Source organism: Mustela erminea, chromosome 19, assembly GCF_009829155.1.
Source record: "Mustela erminea isolate mMusErm1 chromosome 19, mMusErm1.Pri, whole genome shotgun sequence".
In the NCBI taxonomy this organism is placed as follows: domain Eukaryota; kingdom Metazoa; phylum Chordata; class Mammalia; order Carnivora; family Mustelidae; genus Mustela; species Mustela erminea.
The window spans coordinates 31,485,752-31,511,678 of NC_045632.1; the positions used below are offsets into that span (position 1 = coordinate 31,485,752).

Here is a 25,927-nt window from a genome sequence, read left to right on the forward strand (position 1 = left end):
GGGCCTCTGGATAAAATTTAAATGATGCAAAAGGTAAAGAAGAGAGAAATGACTTTTTTAAAAAGTTATTTTAATACAGTCAGAAGGAGAATTGAGTTTATTTTTTTGATGTCCTTTGAGTCAATGTAGATGTGTACTTTGTCTTCTATGTGAAATATTTTGCTTATTATTTTGGCAAAATAGTAAGTTCCTACAGACATAGTGATAAATGACAAGACTTCTTGAGGTTCCTTCCAACTTTAAGTACCTGAGGTCAAGTATCTCAGACAAGGAGCAATGCTGTTTTCAGAATACCCATTGATGCTAGGACCTTTCTGAAATTAGACATCTTTTATGTTAGAGGTCACCCGTGAGCAGCTGTCTGAGTTTTGTTCAGTCACTGGTGTTTCTTGTTTGGCCATGTGGTATTTTCAAAGTTTAACAAAATGAGTTTCCACCATGTAAAAGTCAGGAGATCTCACATAAAAAAAAAATCAAAACAGATTTCTCGTTTATTTTGAAAATGCACGAATCTGACCTCTGATACCAGAACAGTAACTGCCTTTTTCACAGAGCACGTGCTCTCATCGGGTCATCTTGCCTAAACTCATTCATGTTACCTTTCTGGCTCTGGTGGGTCCTTGTTTTTGCAGCTCCTGCTTGAGCCACTTGGAGCCCAGGCTTCATGCTGGAGAAGCACCTAGAGAAAAATGAATATTCCTCTCTGTCCTGGAGGCCTAAAAATGTCCTTGCCTTCGAAGCTTAGAATGTCCCACTGGGTACATCGCCTGGTCTGGTCGATGTAATTCTGGACCCAGGAGGCAGAGATCAGGGTCCTCTTCTGGGCTAGTGCTAGTCACATTATCTTGGATCCTTTAACAAAGGAAATAGTATTTCCTATCTTTCTGTCGCAGTTCGGGTTTTTTGATTGTAAGCAGCAGAAACAGAATTCTGGTGAATTCGAACAAAATGGAATTTGATTCAAAGGATGTTGGATAACTCAGTGGTATCAAAAGAAGAAGAATGATCTCTGCTCAGAAATTTCAGGAAACCAGGAATACTTCGAGGACCATGGTTGGTAGGAAGTAAGGAAACTTATCCGTGGCCTCCAATTTTTCCCCCTTTCTTTGTCATTCTTCTTAAGTGTCTCAAGGCTTGGAAAAGTAAATCAGGTGGGCCTGGCCCTCATCCTTCATGGGAGAGAGCAGAACACTTTACTTAGTTGGCAGGCTATCTAAGACGGCATACGATAAAAGACTTCCCGAAGAAAAGGTTTGATGTTGTTACAGGAAAGAGGGATGGGGTCTGGGTAGGAGGCAGCCAGACAACAGATCTTCACTAACCTCTCCTGAAGGCTGTCCCCGAAGGCATTCAGTATACACTGCAAAATGCCACAGGGGAGTAAGGAAGTGGTATTTTAAGTTACATGAGGACCAAATTGTGAGTGTGCTCTTAAGTGAATGAAGCCATTGGCGTCAGTCAGAGAAGGACCAGTACAAAGAAAGTAACAGGTTCATTCCTTTTAGCATTTGCTTTGGGTACAACATCTCCAAAGAAGCCACACCAACTTTAAATGAGAAACATGTCTAAATTCTCGAGATTTCTGTCCCAGTTGTATGAAGATAAATATGTGTGACAAGTTCTATCATTAAAACTCAAAAGGCATTTGCTCACTCACATTTCAACTGCCAATAGAATACCCTGTGTTGTTTTCTTAATTGTTTCTTATGTTACACGAATTTGCATGTTTAAAACACACGCGTGCAAAACGAGCATACAGGAGTGAGTCGTAGATAAAATTGAAATGACACTTTCAAATTTGAGTTTGGATGTAACGCGTCTTGTTAGAGTGAGCAGCGTGTGCTGTGGAGGGCTTCCATTATATCTAGAAGCACCATCTGACGTTTTCCAATGGTAGGTAGAAGCTGGAGTGTTTTTATACTCACCGGTGAGCCTAATTTCTCTTAAGGACCATGGCCGTGACTGTTGAGTAAGTGATTCTTTCTCAAATCGGAAGTCTGCTGTGCACAAGAATCCCTGTACATATCCTTTGAAATATGTCGTGGATTTCTAAAGCTGGAAGGACTCCTTGAGACTGAATTTGATTTTTGTGCTCTTATTGTTTCTTTCTTTGCAAGCTCTTGATTTGCAACAAGCAAGGAAAATGAGTGAGCAAAAAAAAAAAAAAAATTGCTGGCATGGCTGGAAATAGAAATTAATGATTCCAATAGGAGAGGCAGTACAGAAATCCTCAGCTGGGTGGCAGAAAACAGAGTGAGCGAAAGTCAGAGACTGCTCTTTTTTAAAAGGCAAAACAAACAACTCACAGTGAGGTGTACGTGAAAATCATTTCTAATAATAGCTCATGGGAGGCAGTTCCCCGGAAAAAGACCGTCGGTGCACTGAGGAAATTAGAGTGAGAACACACAGCATCTCGATGTGTTACTTAAGGCAATGGAGGTTTAGAGTTTACCTTATGTGCCTTGTACATTGATTAAATACAAAATATATGCTGGCCATTTTTGACCATCATTTACTGTATTGATCTGTTAGCAGGGGAACTGTAATAAAAAAGCCATTGATTTACTGTCCTTATTTGCTTATGGGCTTTTTTTATTATTATTATTATTATTAATTTTTCCCGTTCTTTTTTTGGACCATTCCTTCTAGACGAATGCTGTGCTTCGTGAAGTTAGAAGAGAGGGGGTCCCCGTGGAACAAAGGAATGAAATCTTGACCGCCATCCTTGCCTCGCTCACTACACGTCAGAACCTGAGGAGAGAGTGGCACGCCAGGTTAGTTCTCTGATGACATGGGATTTGTCATCCCCAAAAGAAACAAGAGCTGTACTCAGCTGAGCCCTTCCTCACGATGGGTCTCACTCCTCTCATTGGAGGGGCCATGAAAGTCAGCAAGTTACAGATGGTATCAGCCAGCGTTAGCTCTCCTGTGCATGGCCCTTCCATTCACTGTAATGAACCATGATGTCATCGGTAGGTGTATATGATTTATCCCCGAGTGTAACCTTTTGCATCAGTTTTGCATCCTGAGCATGTAGTATAGAAGTACCCGATGCTAAAGGAGGCTTTTAATCAACACTTTAAAGACGAACGTTGCTGCCTAGTTCGGGCAGATGTCTGGGAAATTCACACCGTGCTCTTACACCACTCAGTGAGAGGCAGGTTGCTTGAAAGTGGTCGAATGATGAACCCCAGCTTTAGAATTGGCTAAGTAGGAATTATTTTGGCTTCAACCTAGTTTCTTTGCCCATGGACTTACCTGTGGTTAGAGAGCTCTTACTGATAGAAAGTTGCCACAAATCATCGGTTTTTACAGAATTGAGGCTTGGGTACTCTAGATTCTGTTATCCTGCTCTTATTTGAAAAACAATTGATGGGTGCAAGGCCAGAACCACTTCCCCTCAAACGGTAGGTAAAAATTGTTGAATTATCATCCGTCTCCCAGCAAGAGGGAGAGGAATCAGGCAGATCGTGCTGAATTTTGTCTTGGAGTCTTTTTTGATGCTTAAAAATCCTGTGTGCCTGGGAGTCGAGAATGTTAATATTTCTTCAAGTGGGTCCATGCAACAGAATTTGTAATTGGTGGCTTTGCTAGTAACAATTATCATGAAAATCAGTTTGTCCAAACAAAGCTGAAGGTGAGCATTTCCAAGAAAGGAGACAGGTAAGAGTACAAATGGTGCGTTCCAACTGAGTGTTGAAAAGTGGCTTCTCAAGTATGTGTTTTATCTCTAAGTTCAGACTTGCATTGAAAGAATAATTTAAAAATTCACCTCAATACTCGCCCCTTCCCCTCTTTTTTGTAGTGTAGTCAAATCAGAGTAAATGACAGTTTCAGCTACAGTAATTAAATAATCTCCAATTTAACTTTTCTTGTATTCTAACTTCAGCATATATATTCATTAAAGTATGTATATTTTATTAAATACTGAAATATCCATGTGGGGACATCTAAGATGTGTTTCTCTCTGTGTTTAACCTTTTATATCGTTTCTCCTGGTGATTCTTATTAAATAGGAAAGAGAGAAAGAAAGCAAGAATTTCCCTGTAATCTCTCTTCGAGCCCCCACCCCCGCCATCCCTCCAAAGACAGCTCAGAGACCAAATGTTGAGGATGGATGTCTTCTGTTGAGTGCATTTGGTTTGTTAACAATAATTCCCTAGTATCCCAAATCATCAGACAACATGCCCAAAATGGCCTGTTTAAAAGGAGTCTGGTTTCAGCATTTCTGGCCCTTTACTGCTAACAATTTAATCAGGAGCTGGAGCCAGTGTTGAAGTTGATGGAGTCTAGCATCTGAAACACAAATTCTCAAGTCCTTTGTGGCAGGGGAGGAGAAAAGAAAGAGCTTTAGCAGCTGACAGTCTGCAGACCCCCTTAAAACTAAACACCTGAAAGCAAATTTCAAGAGGGTCATGTCTTGAGAGCTCAGAAGGAAAAGTGTCTTCAGAGTATTAAATAACCATCCTCCTCCCCCCCAACCCCTTCTTCACCCCCATTTGATGTTTCCCATCCCAGTGACCTATCTAAAAGACTCACCCACATGATCTGTATAAACAGACTGTTACCATACACCTCTCGTTGCCTCATCAAAGCGTCCTCCGGCCGTCTGGGACCGGGCACTGGCCCGAGTGGCCATCAGGAGGGCAGTGGTGAAAGTTATAAAACATCCACCGCCACACTCGCCGAGCCGCCTGCGTTTTCGCGACCGGCCCATTGTGGACTTTGGAATTACACGAGGAAAAATGTGCTTTGACAGAAAATAATTAGCGCTCGCCAAAGGCCGAGCAATAGGTTATAGTATTTTACTTTCATCAAAGCTATCAGGGGATCAGTTAGATTAGATAATAGAAATTTTTTCCTCCGAAAGTTAAATACAGATGACTCTAATTACCTTCGATTGCACGTTGGAGAATGCGTTATGAATAGTACAACTTGAAGTAATGTAGGTCAGCGGAGACTCCGCGGCTGGCAATGACTTTCATAGAAGGCCGTCGTCATAAAGGTCCCCCCCCCCCCCCGCCCAACACCCCCTTCCCCCCTCTCCGGCCGGTTCCTCTGTAGTAATGATGTTAGGGAGAATATTTTAAAGCAGAACTTGTAACTGGGTTTTAAAATATTTGTCTTTCTGTCTCTCAGTCCAGGAGCCTTGCCATTGTTTGGGACTCCCTGAATTCTCTTAAACTGAAAGCATATGTTCCCTGTAATTTAGCTTTTTGAGGAAAGTGTCACTTCTGCATGACTCGGGGTAACCAAGTTTGTCACAGTGTCACACAACCCCGCGATTCCAGAGGCACATCTGAATGCTGTGGGTTTCCTTCCCCTAGCTCGGTAATCCCATAAACAAGCCTCTCCAAATAGGCTTATTAGGGCTGTCTATTCACTTCCCCCTGAGCTGAATGATCCAAAGTACATCAGGAGAAGCTGTGTGAATGCAGGGTAAGTGTTAACAGAAGTGGTACAGAATTTCTGAAGATTTGGCTTTGTTTATACAGTCCACTCTGCCTGATGGACAGCTTGTTATAGCTTTTAAAGAACTGGGCAAGCCCTCTGCTCTGACCCCTTCTTGACCTCCGCAGCCCAAAGGTCAGTCTGCAGCTAATAAACCCTGAGGTTCTTAGGGTCTACTGTAGGAAAAGGCAGAGAAAGAGCAGCTGCTGGGACTGGGCGTCCCGGGCTAGGCGGCGCGAGGGTCACTCTCTGATAATGAAAATGATTACCAAATTATATGGAGGTTTAACCGCAATAGGGAGAGAGAAGAGGGCGGAGTCCCGCATATTAGGTCTGATAAATGAACTGTGAAGAAGGCCCATCTGGCTCTCAACGTCTTGTCTCCCCCTCTCTCCCTACCAAGGGGAAACATTTTAAAATAACAGCAGTACATATAGACTCAATGACCCATGCAAGGAGCTGGAATGGATTAAGATTTAATGGTGACAGTGGAAGAAATTATCATTTGAAAAGTGCACTGAAGAAAAGGTACAGCTCCGTGTCCGTGCCCGAGTTGTTTTCCTAAATAAAACACAGCAAACATCGGCGCCTTGGTTTATTTTCCGCAAATCCCTAGTGCCTTTTCCTTGATTGCGGAGAAGTTTGAGGGCATGTCTGCTGTGGAATAATTATCCGTCGTCAGCCGAAGGAAAGGAATGGGCTTCCTTTGCCTTGAACGTATCGGAATGAGAATCAGATATTTTATTTTTCAGCTGGCTCGCTCGGTTGAGCCAATGTAGGTAAATCAAGTGTTCGAGAAAATGCCCCACAAAAAAACTGTGATCCACCGCATCCCCTGGCCACCCAACATCACGCGTTTGGATGCTGAATATCCATGTCACTCCCAGACGCTGTTTTGTTCTTACCACAACTTCGCCATTTCTTGTCTGCACGAGGAAGACAAAAGCACATAATGTTAATTGAGTAGATAGGTTTGTTCCTTTCTTTATCCCTTTTAAAAAGAACCTTCATAGCGATGTTAATTATTGCCGCCAGTGGGCGGGTCATAAGCTGCTGCGTGTTTGCTTACTGTTAATGGATAAGAGTAATCTACTTAAAGCTCTCTCCCTGCTCCCCGTGAACACAGCATCCTGGCTTCTGACCAGTGACGTCGGGCTTCACAAAGCTCTCTGTACTCTCCCTCTGAGACAGCGGGTCCAGCCTGTGACTCTGTGCTCTGAAACAGGAGTGGGTTGATTTCATTAGCATTTTTGTATGTTTCATATACATGCCATACACAGAACACCACGTGAGAGGCTGGGCATGAGAAAGTGTGTCCGGCAGCCAGTTGAAGAAGGCTTCTGGGGGTGGGATTCCAGCCAGTTCCCAGAAAGGGGCTATGGAAGGCAGTGGAAAGGAAGGTCGGGGAACCATCATTAACCATAGCTGAGCGGCAAGTGGCTCCAAGCCTCTCAGGGGAAGTAGATCACTGTAGACATCTCTGCAGACCGGAATTGTTGTACCACCGAAAATCCTCTTACATTGAACTACACTGTCTGTCTACATATGCAGGTGTCGCCCAGACGGTAGTTATATTTAAAATAGAAACAAAAATCTTCTAAACATTATCCAAAGTCCGTGTATGTTTCATCCTAGGTTTTGACTTGACTGCCCTTGGGGAGTTGGAGTGAGCCGAGAGCTAGCGGGGCTAACACGGGGAGTCGAGGAACACTTGTAGAACTAACGGGGCTTTTTAACTTGGAAACAGCTCTTTTAAAGTTTTTCTAAGTAAGAAGCAAATACAAAAAAAAAAAAAAAAGATGAAATCCAGGCCATTAGGGTTTCCCCCCCATCAAGATATAATTCATTAAATACAAAAATTCATGTACCATAAAATAAATAATTTTAAAGTATTATAATTAAGCGATGGTGATGAGGATGATTTTTTAGTATATTCACAAGATGATGCAGCCATCACCGTTATCCAATTCCGGAACATTTCCATTACCCCAGAATGAAACCCCAGACCTGTTAACAGCCACTCTCGATCCCCCCTTCTCCCCACAGTCCCTTGCAAGCACTAAGCTACTTTCTGTCTCTATGGCTTTGCCTGAACATTCCATGTAAATGGAATCCTACACTCTGTGACTTTTTTGTGTCAAGCCTCATTCATTTAACACAATGCTTTCAGGGTTGACCTGTGTTGTAGCCTATATAAGTATTCCATTCCTTTTTATTGCCAAGTAATAGTCCGCGGCATGACAAGACCACGTTCTGTTTATCCATTCACCAGCCATTGGACATTTGGGTTGTTTGCCCTGTTCAGCTGTTCTGAATCACACTGTTGTGTGCATTTGTGTACAAGTTTTTGAGTCTTCTGGTCTCCTGAGTGTAAACCCGGGAGTGGAATTGCTGAGTCATATGGTCACTTGAGGACTTGGTGGACTCTTTTCCACATCCCCTGCCTTCTTTTATGCTCTAGCAGTCGCACACAAGGCTTGCAGATTCACCACAACCTCACCGACACTTACTTTCCTTTGTATTTTTGATTATAGATATCCTAGGCTTGTTACTGTGGTTTTGATTTGCATTTCCCTGATGACACATGATGTCTTGAACGTCTTTTATGTGCCTATATAAGACCATTAGGTTCTTTTTTTTTTTTTTTTTTTTTTAATTTGAGAGAGAATGAGAGGAGAGAAGGTCAGAGGGAGAAGCAGACTCCCCATGGAGCTGGGAGCCCGATGCGGGACTCGATGCGGGACTCGATTCTGGGACTCTGGGATCATGACCTGAGGCAAAGGCAGTTGCTTAGCCAACTGAGCCACCCAGGCAGTCCAAGGCCATTACATTCTTATTAGGGGATTTAAAAACATAGCCGACGTAAGCACTTACCCCTTTAAGTGGGAAGGAGCTCACGAGCCTGTTAGGGGTATGTAGCACATTGAGGGAAGGGAGCTCCAAATGAAGTACAGCTGGGCGCATTTCCCATCTCCCCTGGGTAGGCCCAGCCCTTTATTTATTTGCAGGTGGCCTTTCTTATTTGTTTTCGGAGACCCCCCCTCCCCATTCCTTGTTCCCTTCTCCTACGTCTCCCCCGTTACAGCATCTCTCAGCATTGCCCACTGGATAGGAATGTCCCTGATTAAATGGAAACTCTGTCTACTTACAGCTCCTCTGCTTCTAGGCTCAAATAGGATTTTCGATGGTCCCGTGGCAGACAGCTTTGTTTGGGCCCAAGGAGCCTTTAAATGGTGCCGAGGACAGTTTAAAAAATGTTTATGGCCGTTTCTTAGAAAAGCTTTCAGAACTACTTGATCCAGTTAAAACGAACTCGCCAGATCTAGATGGCTTTGTATACCTGTCTTCCCCACGTTGGGCTTTGTCAGCTCAAAAACCTGCCAAGTTAGCCCTTTTCTGGACGAGAGAACCATCTTCTCATTGACCGTCTTATCACTGACCATAGTCACCATAACCTTTGCCGTCTCATTTACCTCTAGGACAGATCCATCTTTGTCAGGGCTCCAAAATCTAGCTGTTAAAACCTTTTCTAAAGCCAGTCAGCTTCAGAGCTGTGATCTGGATGCAGCAAGGAAAGCCGTTTGTGGAAGTTACTTCAGCGGATCCACTAAGGTTTTCTCTGTGGATTTGTGGCCTCTCCTTTTGCCTCCCAGCAGGCCCGAATGATATATAAAACTAACAAGTCGATCCAGTCCAGCTTAGCAATGAACGATTGTTTATGGAGTGCTTGTTCTATACAAATAAGTGTGCTAAATGCTCTGGGAAATATTAAGATGAGCGTGGTATAGTGTCAGTTTTGAAATAACGCGTCGTGGAACACCGGGGAGATCAGGGCGGGTTAATGGGAGCACGGTGGCTAGCCTGTAGATTTTCATTCTTCTGCAGGAACCTGGAAGGTGACTTAGCCCTGGAGTCTGCTCCAGGGAAGCTTACAATTCGGTAGGAGCTTACAAACAGGAATCACCTGACATGTATTGGATATGTACTTGATTCCGTGCTGACATTTTGTCGCTTCTCCTGGAATGTAAACTTGGTGAATGCAGGGGATTTGCCTGTTCACCGACTGCAAAACTCACAGCCCAGATCATACCTCTGTTAGAGCCACACCCTGGGTGGGCAGGAACCCTGGTGTCTGTTGACCACAGCCCCCTGCATCTAGAACAGTGCCTGGAACTCAAGAGTAATTCAGTGTCTGGCTGAACAGAGTAGCTTTCCTCGCAGCCCATTCCTCTGTTCATAAGTACTTTGAGGTCCTTTTTCATTTTGAAGAGGAATGACCATTGGAGGTGCCAGCCTTTGCTTTTTTGGATACATATTCATCTCCTCTTGCCAGAGGTGGAAACCCTGAGATTAGATGTGAGGAGAGATCTCTGGTCTGTAGTTCTTCGGTGTCCCAGTCTCAAGACTGCACCCTGAGCCCTGTTTGCAGCATGAGCGAGGAGGGACGCTGTGTGCACAGGCTGACTTGGGTGCTTGAGGAAGAGCCCAGAAGTGGACACCACGGAACTGAGCCAGGACCAGGACCAAAAGACAGGGTCTCACCCCTGAGGCTCTGATTCCTGGTCCCTTGCCATTCCTGGAAAGGAACTAGAACTGGGGGGGTGGGACATGGGAAAGGCCTCCCTAGAGCCATTTCTATGTATAAGAGGATGCCTTTAACCCAGGAGGGGCAATGCCGAGTGTAAATATGACTTCAGGGGCACCTGGGTGGCTCAGTTGGTTAAACATCCTACTCTCGGTTTCAGCTCAGGTCATGATCTCATAGGTCATGAGATCAAGCCCCGCATCGGGCTCTTCACTCAGCGTGGAGTCTGCTTGAGTCTCTCTCTCCCGCTCCCTCTGCTCCTCCCCGCACCCTCTTGCTGTCTCTCTGAAATAAATACATAAATAAATACATTTTTTAAACGTGGCTTCCAGTTTAATTTTACCTGCTCCAGGCTGCTGCTTTCTCCTGGTTACCTGCTAATATCCTCGTGTGCCTTTAATGGTATCAGTGCAGTGATCGAGCCTTGGTGACCTGGCACGTGGGCCCGGATTTGTTTGCCACCCCCAGGAACGGTGGTCACAAGAAATGGAACCACTGGCCTCAAGGACGGGCTAGGGGATGACGAGGCTGATGTTAGGGGCTTCTGAGACAGCATGTGACGGAGTCATCTGCCCATGTCAACTGCTGTCACTCGTTAGAGAGAGGGGCTGCTGCTCCTTCAGGCCGAGTGAGTTGGGAGGCAGAAGCTGCGGCTTTCTCCAGGTCAGGTAGCTGTAGCTGTCCGCTGCAGCCCGCTGAGTTTGTTGGCGGGCCTGGGGGAGGGGTAAGTGAAGGAGCTTCCAGGGAGGGACAGGAAGCCACCAGCCTGCTTGCCATCCCTGCCTCCCCTTTCTAACGCATCTGTCCGATCTCCTTTAATAATTGCCGTCTCCGCTTTCTGCTGCCCTTAGCAGAAGAATGTCCTTTGTGTATCTGAACCAGATTACTCCATAAAACCCAGTAACTCCATAAAACCTCCTCATAAATGTGTAGGAATTGAAACATTGTATAAATTTAGAACGAGGATTAAATGAGTCTAGAGATAGGGTTACCTTTTTTTTTTTCCCCCAAGCTACAGCAACTTATCTTAAGGAGGCCAGTGTTGTTAATGTTATTACCATTGTTACTGTCATTATTTGAACAGTTTTATGGGAGACAAAAGCCAATTGACTTCTGCGCATCTTTTTGTAAAATCAGCGCATAGCCTTCAGCGTGAGCTCCGCTCCCGGCAGATTCTGATGGTGATCGGTGGCGGGTTATTTCTCACCAGCAGCGCTGCTTCAACTTTTTGAGAAAACATTGATGAATCCATTCATTTATTCCACAAATACTTCCCAAGGGCTTGCTGTTTGTCAAGCACTGTTCCGGGTGCTGGCAACATAGCCGGGAGCCACATGGATGAAAGGGCTTCTCTCATGGAGCTTATGTTCTAGTGGGAGGACAGCCAAGAACTTGGCTCCTAAGCGCAACTCTGGAAAGTGAAAAACGTACGGACGTTGCCCTGCCCCGCCTCTTCAGCAACACTCAGTAGGACCCAAATAGGATCCTGCAGTGGAAAGATGTAACATTTTCTTGCTTTCTTTCTTTTTTTTTTTTTAAAGATTTTATTTATTCATTTATTTGACACACAGAGAGAGAAATCACAAGTAGGCAGAGAGGCAGGCAGAGAGAAGAGAGCGGGGAGCAGGCTCCCCACTGAGCAGAGAGCCCGATGCAGGGCTCGATTCTAGGATCCTGAGATCATGACCTGAGCTGAAGGCAGAGGCTTTAACCCACTGAGCCACCCAGGCGCCCAGATGTAACATATTCTTTCCCGATTGGCATCATAAAATGATCAATTGTTGTAAAACTTGCTGTGCCCGTTCTGGTGAGTCATAGGAATGACTGAGCTATTTGCGGAATACCAGTGTCTAAGGAATGCCATGCTGGGGCGGCGGGGCAGGGGCAGAGCATTCAATTCTCCCTAGATAGTCTGCATTCTGGCTCCCAGCGACTTTTCAGAAAAGGTGTCCCCTTGGAGGTCTTCGCTTTGGGAAGGCTCAAATTCAGGCCAGGTCATACTCACAAATCTCTCTCTCTTTTTTTAAGATTTTATTTATTTATTTGTCAGAGAGAGAGAGAGAGAGAGCACAGGCAGACAGAATGCCAGGCAGAGGCAGAGGGAGAAGCAGGCTTCCTGCTGAGCAAGGAGCCCAATGTGGGACTCGATCCCAGGTCGCTGGGATCATGACCTGAGCCAAAGGCAGACGCTTAACCTACTGAGCCACCCAGGCGTCCCACACAAATGTCTCTGAAGAGAAAGGCTGGGCCTACCTGTGAGGTGGTGGGGAATTGCGCGTGTGAATGCGCGCCGGCGGTTCGTAAGTGGTGGTTATGGTTACGGGGAGTGAGCTGTCAGTCATGCATTGACTCAGCAAATATTTATCGAGTGCCTAGCTGGTAGCAGACACTATCACAGGCCTGGAGGTTATAGAGATGAGTAACACTTGACTGAGGAAAATGTATTATGCAATAGCGTATAATTAACGCCGTGAAAGCGTTTCAGTCGGGACTCGGTGCAAAGAAAGTGGGAAGAAAGGAAAGAAAGTGGCCTGCTCTCCTGGAGTGTTCTTGTGTGACTGTCATTATTTGCCTGGCTATTGTGGGGGAGCCTGCTCCTTTGTGAAATTGTGCTGGCTGCCAGTGGGACGGGAGGGATTTGTCCCCGGAAGGGGTGAGAAATGGGCGGAGAAATCTATATGCGATTATGGGTCACAGGATAAAATCTGGGCTGTTTCTTTCCAGAGGGAAATGCGGGGTGGGGTGGGGGGAGAAGGGTTGCTTTCTTTCTTAATGATAAATAGTGGGGGGGGGGGTGCTTTCTTCCGGAGCAGATTTCTTTAACATGGCATGGGGGCTGGGAGCACAGATTCTGCAGAAATTGCCTGCGTTCTTCCCTCTCTTCCTACTTTCTTTGCACAGAATCGCAGCATAAACTCTGGAACAGCATTTATCCTACTGTATTGCATAATACGTGTCTATAACTCTAGGTAATTACAGGCAAGTTACTTAACCCCTCTTGAGCTCAGTTTTCTCATTTGTAACTTGCGCAGGGGCTAAATAGTATTTCATAGGGCTGATGAAGAAATCCCATGTAAAACACCCTAGAGCAAGTACCTAGGAGCTCAGAAAAAATTGCCCACCCCGCTTTAGATAAAAATAGAAAGGTCGAGAATAAACCCGGCCATATTCTTCCTTGGAGAGCATGCCTCCGTGTGAAACCCCAGCCCCATGGTAGGGGCTCCGCCTCACTGAATTGGTGTGGGGATGACAGATTTTGCCTTGCGCTTAGGCCCTGCGCTAAGCACCGTTACATGGAATTGACAGACAGAGAGGCCTGAACTCCAGCTTGAATCCTGTCTCCAGCTGGCTGTTAGCTCAGGGCCTGTCACAGACACTCAGGGTCTCAGCAACTTCATCTCAAAGAGAAGCAGCTCGATCCCGGTGACCTGGAAGGCACCTTCCCGCTGGACAAGGTGTGGCTCTTTGAGTCAGAGCCCAGGGAGCAGCTGGAGGGGGAGTAGGTTTTACCTCCTGATGGCTTCACCCTTTTCCCTCCTTGAGGTCTGCAGTTGTGCTCCCTGGGGTAAGAATAGCAGCTCCCATGCACTGGGGACTTCAGGTGGCAGGGTTTAAGTGGTTCAGGAGGTGAGAAAACAGAAGCAGAGAGACACAGAGTAACTTGCCTGAGGCAACACAGCTAATGTTGGGAGTAGAATTGAAGCCAGCCCTGCCCAGCTCAGACCCAGGCTGGAAAGCCACTGCAGGAACAGCAACAAGGCTTTACAACATAGGACTCAGAGCCCAGGCAGGATCCTACCCCATGTGGAGAAGGTCATGTATGTACCCATGGGCACTTTTTAAGTGGTGGGTGCCCTGCTCTCTCTGAAGAAGTAATTTCCAGCCCATGCTTTATGAAGCTCCCAGCCAGAAGTCTCTTCAAGGATTGTTATTACCTTTTCAGCTATGTCCCTCTTTTATGTTGTACAATCTTTTAGAAAGTGGGAGTAGGGCCGTCGATGAGAACGTCAAAGTGTAGCCTCCCAGAATCTGTAAATCTTTTAAGTGGAGAAATTTTGAGTCCCGGTTGGTTAGTCAAGGCTGATCTGAGGGGGTCCCCTGAAGGTGAACGAGGAGGTTGTATCTAGTCTGTGATGGGTCCGTCCCCTTCTGTACAGTGTGTTCATGTCTAGAAAGCCACGTACTGCGCACGGAGAGTCACCATCTTCCTCCCTCTTTCGATGTCCCCAGTGCATTTTACCAATTTATGCTGTAACGTATATCCCGGGTTACAGATAGAAGTTGGACTCTGCATTGAGCAGAGGCAGTGATGGGGGAGAGTGGGTGGGGAGCAGTTCTGCCGGCCTGTAGGGGACACTGTTGTATCACACATCAGAATGAGTCCCAGCCTCTTGTCTCAGGACAGAAAACAAAACAAACAAATCAAAAACCAAAAATGGGTCAATCACCTTCACATTACTTATTGAAATTATCGGAGTGACTCCCGTGTGTTTAGAACTGGCACTGCTTTCAGGGTATCGATCAGGCTTTTCCATATCTGTGCACGAAAGGAATAGTTTAGCGTTTCTGTCCAGGGTAGGAGTGATTGACACTTTTCTGATTAGCTTTCTCTCCATACTGTCCTCTGGACAGGGTACTTTTTAGTTCAATAAACCGTTAGGTTTAGTGGACTTATCTTCATTTTTCACTAAGACATGCCCACGTCAAGTTGAAATGCTCGAGTTCTGTTGTATTCTAAATAAATACCGTCAGCCTTTTGAAGGGCATTTTGGAAGTTCTGAGTCTCTTCTTTTTATCCGTATCTTTTTTTCTTTGCTGAAGAAAGGGGGAAAAAAGATGCTGTTTACCAAGAAAATGAAGTCATGTCTATGAGGCATGCTTGTAGGGCTCGCTGTGAACGCCAGGAAGCTCGCTGCCCGACGCTCAGCCCGGCTCTCGGTTTGGCCTGCCTCTCTTTCCAGACTGCAGACAGCCTCCATATCCGTCCAGGTGCCCTGTGGCCTCGCCAGCAAAACCTCCACCCACCCACCTCCCCCTGGCCAGCTCTGGCCCCTTCCCTACTGGAAGACAGGGCCCTGGAAGGCGATCGTAGTTAACCCTCGGAAAGCCGAGGTGCTGCTAAGGCCGCGAGCGCCGTAACGATTTTGTTAGCTTGCTTCATTTCCAGTTTCACCATCAATTACGCCATGTGTTTCATCCAGTCTCTGCTACCCTCCCAGTGTTAATTATAACCTACAAGACTGTTACAGTTAATTTTATGGCAAGCATATTGTCTCTTCAAGGCTCCAGAGCAGCTCATAAATTATCGTGAAGGTAAAAGGTAACTTGGGGAACTAGTTAGGAAAATTCCATCCATCTCGCTTAGGCGCTGCAGCTGCTACTGTCAGCTGCCCGGCCGCCGCCTCGTGAAGGAATTATGGCGGGTCAAGTTGAAGAGGGTAGGCCCAGGCTGTCACCGAGGAGGAAGGCTGTCCCGGCCCTGTCAGGCGAGTACCTTCTGCCAATCCCTGGTGGTTTCACTTCGTAGGCAGGAAGAGGCAGGCCGCGCAGGTGGATGGTCCCCAAGCTGTCTGTATTCATTACTTTACAGAAACTTGTTGTAGGGAGGCAGGTCTGGAGACCTTTCCTCTTCTCTGTTGTCATGATGTTAGGCATCATCTGCAAAGTGGGAGAGAGATAACTCTATAACTATGAACTCCGGCCTTGGTCCCGGGGACGGCAGGCCAGAGGGGCGGGCGTCTGCACAACCTCCCAGCAGCCCACCCCCCGCACCCCCCCCCCCCGGCCTGCACCCCCATGCCCATTCCTGGAAGGGCCCGGGGCTTCGACGAGCCTGTTAGGGGTGGTGGTTATTGTTCGCATAATCTGATAAAGTGAGATTTCGCTGTGAACACGTGTAGTCTAAAATTGCCTACTAAATAAATTAGCAGGTTATCTTATTGGGATAATAAACACACTCTTTTTCCTGTTTTCCTCACACGAAGTCTGAGCTTTCCATGGCCGCCCTCGGGGCACTGGCATTATTATTTTTAATGACTGAACACAGGTCTTTCATTTAGCTTGTTTGCAGAGTGACTGTAAATGATCTTTCTGCTGTGGGTTGTTCGTTTGAAATTCCGTGTGGTAGGCTCACTTGGAGCGAGAGCTTTGAGTGGCCTCTGAGAATCTTCGAGCAGCTCCTCGAACAGGCTGCGGCAGGGAGATCGGAGAGGGAGTGTTAAGAAGTCAGGCTGCAGGCGGACATCTCCGTTCTGGTAGCAGCAGAGCCTCAGGGAGGGCACGCCAGAGCTCTGCCTTGCCCTGGAGCTGCTGCTTTCTCCCCGGGTATTTCAGAGCGTGTTCTCCACCCAAAGGCTCACGAGACCATCAGGCCTGGGCTTGTGTAACCAAGAGAATGAGACTCCTGCGGAGGGTATTCAGAGGCCACGTGCCATGCTGAGATTGTGTCCCAGGTGGCCCTGGGCTCTCCCAAGGAAGTGTCCTCCTGCGCTCTTCCTGATAGCAGCATGATACCTGGATATTGTGAGTTTTCTAGTGAAGTCAAGCAAGAGGTTGCAAACTCAAAGGTCCCCAGGGACTGGCAGTTACCCCAGATGAATGAAGCTAAGGTTGGGGGGGGTGAGGTGGGCTGGATCTGTGTTCCTAGGTCCTCTAGGTTTTCAAGAGAAGTAGAAAATGGAGACTGTTTATGTACTCATGAAGTCATCTAATTATTTAAATGGTCATCTAATTAGTCATCTAATTATTTAGCGGAATTTCTTTTTTTTCATATATTTTTAAAGATATTTTTCATATATTTCATATATTTTTCATATATTTTTTAATATATATAAAAATATGTTTCATATATTTTTTGAGAGAGAATGCATGCCTGTGTGTGAACCAGGGGAGGGATAGAAGAGGGAGAGAACCTCAAGTAGGCTCCACGCTAAGCACCATGCTGAGCACAGAGCCTGTGGTGGGGCTCCATATCCCCACCCCAAGGTCACCATGTGAGCCAAAGCCAAGAGGCAGCTGCTCAGCCGACTGAGCCACCCAGGTACCCATGTTAGCAGAAATTCTCTCGTTTGTACCTTAACATTCAGGCGAATTAATGAGTACCTGTCCGGAGACTGGGTGGTGTGGATCGGATTCTGATACAGAATGGAAGTCCTGCCTGCTCTGAACGAAAACTCTTTGCCCAAAGTTTTCTCACACTTCTCAAGAATAGAGACAATGACCCCGACCAGGAGACCAGAATGCCTTCTGGGTACTGCCTACTGTGGTCTTGTGACATGCTTGTACTCTGCATGGGTTCTTGCTTGGAGGAAATATTTGTATGTGTGTTTATTTATTTATTTATTTTGCCTCTGACTTGGCAGTCTCTTGTCTTTCCTTTCACAGAGAAAACATATGAGAGTTTCTAGAAGTGAATGAGGTGTGTGTGGTGTTCATCGTCACCACAGAAGGGGTATCTGTAATGATGTTGGCAATTGTGAATCTGAGGCCAACTTTGATCCTTGGGGGGAAAGCGTAGGGACTCCGCTGCTGGTGATCACCATTTCTCCTGTGGCACCCTCGAGTTTGTGCCTTCTCCCGAGCTCCACCGTGGGGGAACCCAGCTGTTCTTTTGCAGCTCAGAGATGTCATGTGGTCAGAATAATCTCTTAGGCTCGCTGATCCAGACTGGGGCCCACATGGAGGTGTGGTCTGGGACATTGTTCCGTACATGTGGGTTTGATCTTCTGGAGAAGGGGAAAATATAAAAACAATTTCTTTCCTTTAATAAAGAGCAAAGAGTAAGCCTAAGCCCTGGCCGCCACTAAAGTCCACTGTTACGCATGCGCAGCTGAATTTCATCGTAAATATTTCATAAGGGCTGTTAGAATGCAGCCAGGTTGACATCACAGCCCCAACTGCACCAAAGGAACCATTTCACTAAAATAAGCCAACATTTCTAAAGAAACATGAATTTCTAATGTAAAGTTAACATCAGGTCAGAAAACCCTCTGGAAGAAATGTCTGTATCAATGTTTATAATCTCCGCATTTATGGATTTGCAGTTTGTGCAAAAAACTCCCAAAGAGACTTTATTTTGGTTGAATAAGACCAGCTCGTGAAATAGTCTGTATATCCAAATCCTTCCTAACCCAATGTCTTGGCAGGCTTTTGTATAAATAATGTCTTTTCCAAAACGTGTGTATTTGAAAAAGGAAGCGGGAAATTAAGTGGCACACCGTGTCTCTGGGTTGCCGTCAATTGACAGAAACCTAGGAACAGCAAGCGAAGACTGACAGTTCATTCATTCTTAGAGCAAATTACAGAGCCGCGCGTTAATTTATTGATTTAATTGAGGCATGGAAGGTTGCCGTGAAGAGCAAAATGTCCACCCTCCTTTCATTTTCCTTCTTGCTTGTGTGTGTGTGTGTGTGTGTGTGTAGTAAAAGTTTAGTTAAGTGTGCCCTATTTCTTGTGGTTGTAGGTATGTCACACAAAATAATGCGTGAGGTTTGGAGGCATTTGGCAGAAAAGAAATGAAAGGATATTCACATTTTGTAAAATCTTAATCCACGTTCACAGATGGTCCTGTTCAGGTGCAATTTTAATTATGAGGTAAAGAACAGCCCCACACAGTTGGAAGTCATCTTAATAAGTGGAGAGGGGCTTTTGTCTTCAAGTGTCAAAAAGCCTTGTTACTGAGAAATTTAAATACCTTGTGTTACAGGGGAGAGTCTCAAAATGACCGGGATACTTGGAGAAAGCAAAATGCTGGGCTTCTTGTAAAGATCAAATGAGTTCACGAGAGATGTTTCTTAAGTGTGTGGCTTTGAGCTTCCTTAATATTGGTCGTTTTAGCGATAGCTTTTCCGCTGATACATATGCACCGTGGACATGTTCACATGATCAGAGGGAAAATAAACAGAACAAATTGCAAATAACATTAAAAAAAAATTTAATCCCAAATGGAAGTATTTCTTTACGGTTCTTAAGCTCAGAGGGCAACTTTGCCCTTCAAGTGATCGAGTCCTCCAAAGAACTAATAATAATTCAAATGCTGCTGTAACTTACAGCTTACATTAATAACACACAAATAGAACAGTCTTCTTATTAAATATTAGTAATATAATAATGTCTTACTGTCTTTCCCTTAGTGGGGAATTATGAGGACCTCATGTTAGGACCTCAGTGGCCTGACATAGTTAATTACCCATGGATAATGGTTTTCAGCCATCGCCGTTCTGAGTGATGCAGCTTTGTTGTTGAAGGGTTATTAAGTGTTTGCAGACTCAGGTGCACTGTACCTATGCTCTCGCCTACAGAAGCAAACAGCTGTGTTTTCTTTACCATATTATACATCACATAGAGCGTCTCATTTATTATAGCGGAGCTAATGATGCAGGCGCAAACCTATGTCCCGTTCTCTCTGGCAATCATATATTTGCCGGGGAGATGTTAGCTTGTTTTTCATAAGTAATTAATCTTTTCTTGGACCAAATGTATCACATGAAAACGGGTTAGCGCCAGGGTCAGAATACATTTAATCTGGTCTGCAGAGATTGGGCGAGACCTCTGGATAGAGTGGCATTTTTTCTTTCTCACAAGGGCCTCACCCTGTCTGCAGTCCACCTACCAGCACGATGCTCACGTTACTTAGGAACTTGGGCTGATGAAAGGGAATCATTTTCAGTCCTTGAGCACTGAGACAGGACTCGGACCCGAGTAAGTGCTAAGTGAAATCAGCCGAGTGACAGTCATCCTCTCTCAGTCCCTTGACAAGGCTGCATGTTGCCCAGGCTGATAGTTGTGGGTGGCGGGTTTCTGGCAAATCCAAAATGCCTCCTGGTTCCTGCGTAGGTTGGCCCTCCTGAGATGGGCCAGGGCCCAGCGCAGATACCCCTAAAGTATCAGATACACGCCCAGGGGGCGCACGCAGTGTTTTCATCCTACCTCCATGAACACTTTTTAATTTTAAGAGTAATATGGTTTGTTTTAGATTAGACAAGCATAATTTACGTTTGGATCCATGGTTCTCAAATGATACCGGTGAGGACAAGAGTAAAGTCAGTCTTGAAGTTTTGGGCCTAAAAAAATATTTTTAAGTTAATGTAAAGAAAAACACTAGGAATACAACAGAGGGTGGTGGTTCATGGATATTGCTAAAAATCATGACAAGGAATCATATCATCAAAGCTTAGGAAACACTGGCCTCACGCACCACAGGGGTCAAGAAACATGGTTCTTGGTCATAACGATGCTGTTGATGATAAAGAAGGTGGTGATGACCGTCAGCATAATTAATGAAATAGCTAACTTCAGTGACTCTTTGTTCTATACCAGGTACTCTTCTGAGTCTTTTACCCATATGTCCTTTTCTCTCAGGCCAACCCAGTGAAGGAAGTGCTACTTTTATTTCCACTGAACAGTTAAGGTGCCCTAGACCCAGAAAGGCTAGGGAATTTGCCAAAAATACCATAGGTTGTAAGTGACCAAATCAGGACTCGAGCCCAGGCAGTGGGGGTCTGGTGTCCTCTTTTTAATCATGGCATTTTCCTGCATCTTGATGGATTGAGAAATACTGCCTTCTGTCTGTCCTCTAAAGAAGAAAGGCGGAGAAATGTGAAAACACACAGGGCGCCTGGGTGGCTCAGTGGGTTAAAGCCTCTGCCTTCGGCTCAGGTCATGATCTTGGGGTCCTGGGATCGAACCCCGCATCGGGCTCTCTGCTCAGCGGGGAACCTGCTTCCTCCTCTCTCTCTCTCTCTCTCTCTCTCTCTGTCTACTTGAGATCTCTGCCTATCAAATAAATAAATAAAATCTTAAAAAAAAAAAAACCCACAGCACCGCACATAACTGTGTATCTGTTACTTATATTATATAAATAATATAGTATTGGTGTTTCTATTACTTGTAGATATTATATATTTACTCCTGTACAATAAAACAATGCAGTAACCCTCCAGGTGTTGTGAGGGCTCACCCGAGGGGCTGCTGAGGCTGTGTCACGACTATATTCTGAGTTCCTGGCTTCCTTAGACAGCATCCTGGGTGTACACTAGAACAGATGCCTTAGAACTTGAAATTCTTTATTCAAATTGATGAAAAAAGGCACAAAGGCAGGGGGAGTATCACCTTACTCTTTCAGTTTCTGCCAGAGAGCCCTCCAAATAAGTACTGCACGGGGAGAATTCACATTTATTTCTTACCGTCTAAGGGCCTCTGGAGCATAAAGTCTTTGGCAACTTCTCTCTTTCTGTACTTAGAAAAGCATCCTAATTCTTTTCCCTGTTCGCTTCAAATATATAGAAACATTACCTAATCTTGTCTGAAATGTAAAGTGAAACTCCTCAGCAAATAGCAGGGTTATATGCCCAGAAAGAAAAGCCAGGGGGTTAACCTATGAAAATTAATCTCAACTCTGAACGAATGCACCGAAATGAATAAAAGAACATAGCCTACAGGACTCAGATGTAGGTGGGAGTTAGGTCTCCCAGGGCCCAGAGCAAGACCAGAGGTACACATCTGAAGCTCTTCCATGACCCTTGCTTTATCTGGATTGAAAGTCCCAGAAAAATGCTCAAGCGGGCAAGAATTTGCATCTGTTTTTCTCATCTGATGTTTTCCTAAGCCAGATTGCCCCGTTTTCATCAGTGGTGTTTCTGACGAGTCACGTTGCACAAGGAGACTTGATTGACTTGGGTTAAGGTATGGAGAAATGCACAACTGGGCCATTTAGGACACCTGCCCAGTGCATGTTTCCCAGCTAGCCTCCCTGTGGGCCAAAGGGCCACACAAACAAGTACTAGTGAATTGTGAGGTGCTCAAGGAAGAAAATTGCAGAACGAAATGGGTGGAAGGAATTTATACTTTTGTCATTTCCAGTTGAAGCTGTGGCTGAAACTCGTGTCTCGCCCCATCGTAATCTACAACCATTTAATTTGCGAACAAGACTTAACCGCTCAGGATCTGCAGCCTTCTCCACCAGTATAATCAAAACAAGAAGCATTTGGCTCTAGAGAGTAAACGTCGTCAGTCTTTGACTTCTCCACCCCACCGTTTTCTCTCTGGCAGGCTGAGATGAAACAGAAAGCTGATATTTGGAGCCACTGGAATTGCAGGCCTTGTAATTTTGAAATATCCATTTTATCCCGTGTAATTTCTTCCCTAAGATTCCTCAGTCTAAATCTGATACAGGTAGGAGCCAAGACAAACAGTAACCATTTATAGTCACCCAGACCAGTTTGAATTTCACCCTAATGTAAAGCAAAGAGAGTTTTTGGCTTCATTTCAGGTGTGTAACAGGGGTAGAAAATGCATTTAAAATTTAGCAGCAAATGTTACCATATGTTTCCATAACAACTGCAAACTTTTATGTTAGAAAAGCAATAATATAAACACATAGGAATCTTGGAACAGTAAACTATTAATTTACCAAATATAAAAAATCCAGCATGAAGGGGCTTTTATAGCCACAGAAGCCATGAGGGGGTCCAGCATCCTGTGAATTTCTCCATTATGGGGCAGAAAATACTGCCGGTTGGTTTAAATGAGCAAATCTTTTAAAATTATAGGTACTGTGTCAGTTCTCCACAGCACATTTTTCTGAAACAATGTGTGGTGGTGCCCGCTATGGCTGATTTCTTTTACCATCTTGAACTAGGAAAATACCCCCGAGTAGCTGCCCCCAGCGCACGTCTGGAAAGTAAGTGCAGTTTTGTTTTCTTCGTCCCTAGCTTTAAACTTGAGATTGGAGGCTGGGGTCCGGCATGGAGTGAGGTGCCCAGGGGCTGGCTCTCATTCCTGCCCAGGGAGACGTGTGCACGGATCGCTGACATACATGGAGAAGGCTTGCAGTTTTCTCTCCCACCCATTTCGAAATACAAAAGAGACGAGATTTTTCTTGGGGGAGAATAGGCCTGCTTGACCACATCTTAAGAAAGAGGAGTTAGCAACTACACTCATTGGAATCACCCCCAGGAGCAGTGCCGTGTTCTCTGATTTTTCTGTGGGGCTAAAGAAGTCATCTTCTTTTAAAGTATGTATCACCAACCTGGTGACCTGCACATGGGTCTTTGATTCGAAAGAAACGTGGTCCTCCCCCCGCCACCCCAAAACCTACCCCAGAGCGCGGATGAGGTTTTGAAGATTTTCCTGGAACACAATGACGTTCCCTTGTCATTGAAGGTGAGATGATGCCCCTTGGCCAGCCCCAAAATGTGCTCTGTGAGGTGACTATCATTGAATATACCAGTCAGTGGAAGAGAAGAGGCGGTCAGAGGGAGGTAGGCTGTGCTCCAAAAAGGAAGCGTGGAACTCCTGAGGGGGCAGCATTCAGGACGGGCTCTGGTGTGGCTCCCGGTTAGAGGAAAGGCTGCAGTTCTCTAAGTTTCAGAAAGTAGAGGAAAGAAGCACCACCCTTCTAGCTGGGGTAGCAGGTGCAACTTGGCCTCCCCAGAGCCTTCACAGTGGAGCTGAGCTAGAAGCAGCCCAGTGGGGCTGTTGGTTAATGAAAGGCTCGCAGTGTTCATGGGCCAAGAACAAGATGGAGGCTCGCGTTCAAGGTGTTGAGGGAACCTGATTGGGCAGGAGTGAGGGTGCGAAGCACAAGGAAGGATAGAAAAGAGATAATTTTGTAAAGACCCGATTCATTCCCGAGTCCTAGGTGGGCCTTGTTTGGGGGCACAAGCCTGATTTCCCCTGGTCATCACCTTCTCTGGCAGGGTTAGTAAGAATGTTTCTTGCGTTTCTGTTGGCACTTGGCCACGGCACAGCACCTCTTGGAGCCTTAGTGAGACGAGTCTTAAGGCATTAGTCTTGAGGATCCTTAATTTGTGTCTTACTCCCCAGTGGCATGCAGATGGGTAGGGGGGTTAAGAAGAAGGCAACGTGCCGTTCATTCACTCAGAAGATATTTAGTGAGCACTTACTATGTACCTGGCACGGGAGCCACAAGGAGGAACAAAAGACACTGCCGGCCTCCTGCGCTGGTGGAACATAGGGTCGAGTGGAAGAGAGATTGAACATAGGTGAGCAAACAAAGAAGACGATGTCAGACGAGGAGGACTGTGGAGAAAAGGAAACAGGGGAGCAGTTGGGGAGGGGCACAGAGCTTCTTAGGGACCGCCGAGGGAGCCTCACAGGGCAGAGCTGGGGAGATGGAAGCAGCCAGCCAGCCCAGAACATGGTGTCTGAGGGAGAAGGAGGTGAGAGGGGTTGGAGAGGCCAGAGGGGTGAGACCCCAGGGTGGGGGGACACATTTCATTCCGTGATGGGGTCTGCTGACTCAGAATAAAAAGGAACCCAGATTCCATTTACAAAATTTTAAAGGTTTCCTCGTGTGCCAGTGCTGTGGTAGGCCTTCCAATCGTAATTATGTCAGAAAAAAAGACGCTCTTGTGCCACAAAGTACGTGGTGTCAGCCCTCAGCAAAGCGTGAGCTCCTTTAGCAGTTGGGAAGGTTTTTGGGGAAAGAGGGACTCAAAATGGAGTCAGGGGGTACTGAGATTGAGCACCTACGGTGTGTTGATGCTTTCTGTGTATTTTTTTCACCTTTGTTCCTAACAGTAATCCTCCAAAGGTGAGATGCTATTCTGTCCATTCTGTGGATGATGAAACTGAAGGCAGAGAAAACTAAATGAAGACAGCTATTGAGAAAACTTTAACTCGAACCAGCTTAGTATGTTAGAAGAGGAACAAACCCTAGCAGGCATGAGCCACTAACAGAAACGAATCCCATCTTCTATTGGATAAATAGCACTATGATATAGGTCCCTGCCCCCACCCCTGCCCGTGGATGTAACAAAATGTCGAAACAATAGGATCTGTGTTTGTTTTTAGAGATCTGGAGCAACAAGAGGGCTCTAGGGAGCCTGTGGTCTGTTGCGAAGCTGGTCTTTGGGAAAAAATCGGCTCAGTGAGAGGAGGCAGTGGCACCTAAGTGGCAAGGAAAGCAGACCTAATCCCTGGGGAAGAAGAGGAGAATTAACAGAGGAAGTAGGGGCCGGGTATGACCTTGCAGGGTTGAGGAGGACACCAGGGCAGAAAGACCCAAAGATAGTGGAGGTAGAACACACCATCACTGGTGTTACTTCCAGGAGGCGAGTGGAAATGCCACTAAAGGAGGCAGACCAGAGCCATGAAACATCCAGCATTGTCCTCTTTGGTTATGGGATCTCTAACCGACCCTGTTGAAAAGTTGCTTCTGTGCCATTCAGATACTTGCCTCAGAGGTCCTATCCTTAGGGTATCTTTTGGGGCACGGTTCTGGGGGGAGACAGGTCAACTTTCTGGCGCCTTCTTTTCAACTGAGGCCATCTCCCACTAAAAGTTTTCTTCTCCCCTGGCTTCAGCCGGCCTGGCATTTCTGACAGACGTGTAAACAGATGCACGCGTTGTTGCTAATGACAGGTGATTATAAGAGGCATGGGGGCCAAGGTAATTAAACCACAACTTGACAGGAACATTTGGCAATGCAGTGTTTCGGCATTAGAAATTTCTTTGCAGCACACTTTCCCCCCTTGGTTTGGTGAAGATAATTCATTTTTATTCTTGAGAATGTGGTGCTTTGAGATCTGAAACTATCCTGCCTCAACTCCTGGTTCACTGTAGGGCTCAGAAAACGGTTACCAGTAGAGAGTATGGGGGATCTAGTTGGTGTCTCAGACCCTTTCCATGGTCTGCTCTGGAGCAGGAATGGGAATGGGTCTGTGCCCAAGTGCAGGGATTGTATCTGACATATTGTTATGTCCAATTTGATAGTGATAATGCCCTGGAGAGAAACCTAAATTATTTTTATGCCACTGTAATTTCAGCTTCTCTCCCTATCACCTGGGTTTGCCTACGGTTGCTGCCATGGACCGATCAAAAAATGGCTTACTCCATCCATTCTCTTGGCCCCCCAAATTCCTACAATTA

The 25,927-nt window shown here is 45.8% G+C and overlaps 1 protein-coding gene across 3 annotated transcripts in view; it reads left to right on the forward strand.

Annotated features, from left to right (window-relative positions):
* Positions 1 to 25,927, forward strand: part of FTO (FTO alpha-ketoglutarate dependent dioxygenase) — a 377,970-nt gene that overhangs the window by 216,608 nt on the left and 135,435 nt on the right. For all 3 annotated transcript variants that reach the window (XM_032324553.1, XM_032324552.1, XM_032324554.1), the window contains exon 8: positions 2,650 to 2,774. In XM_032324553.1, coding sequence (XP_032180444.1) covers positions 2,650 to 2,774 — 125 coding nt within the window. The remainder of the gene's footprint in view (positions 1 to 2,649; positions 2,775 to 25,927) is intronic.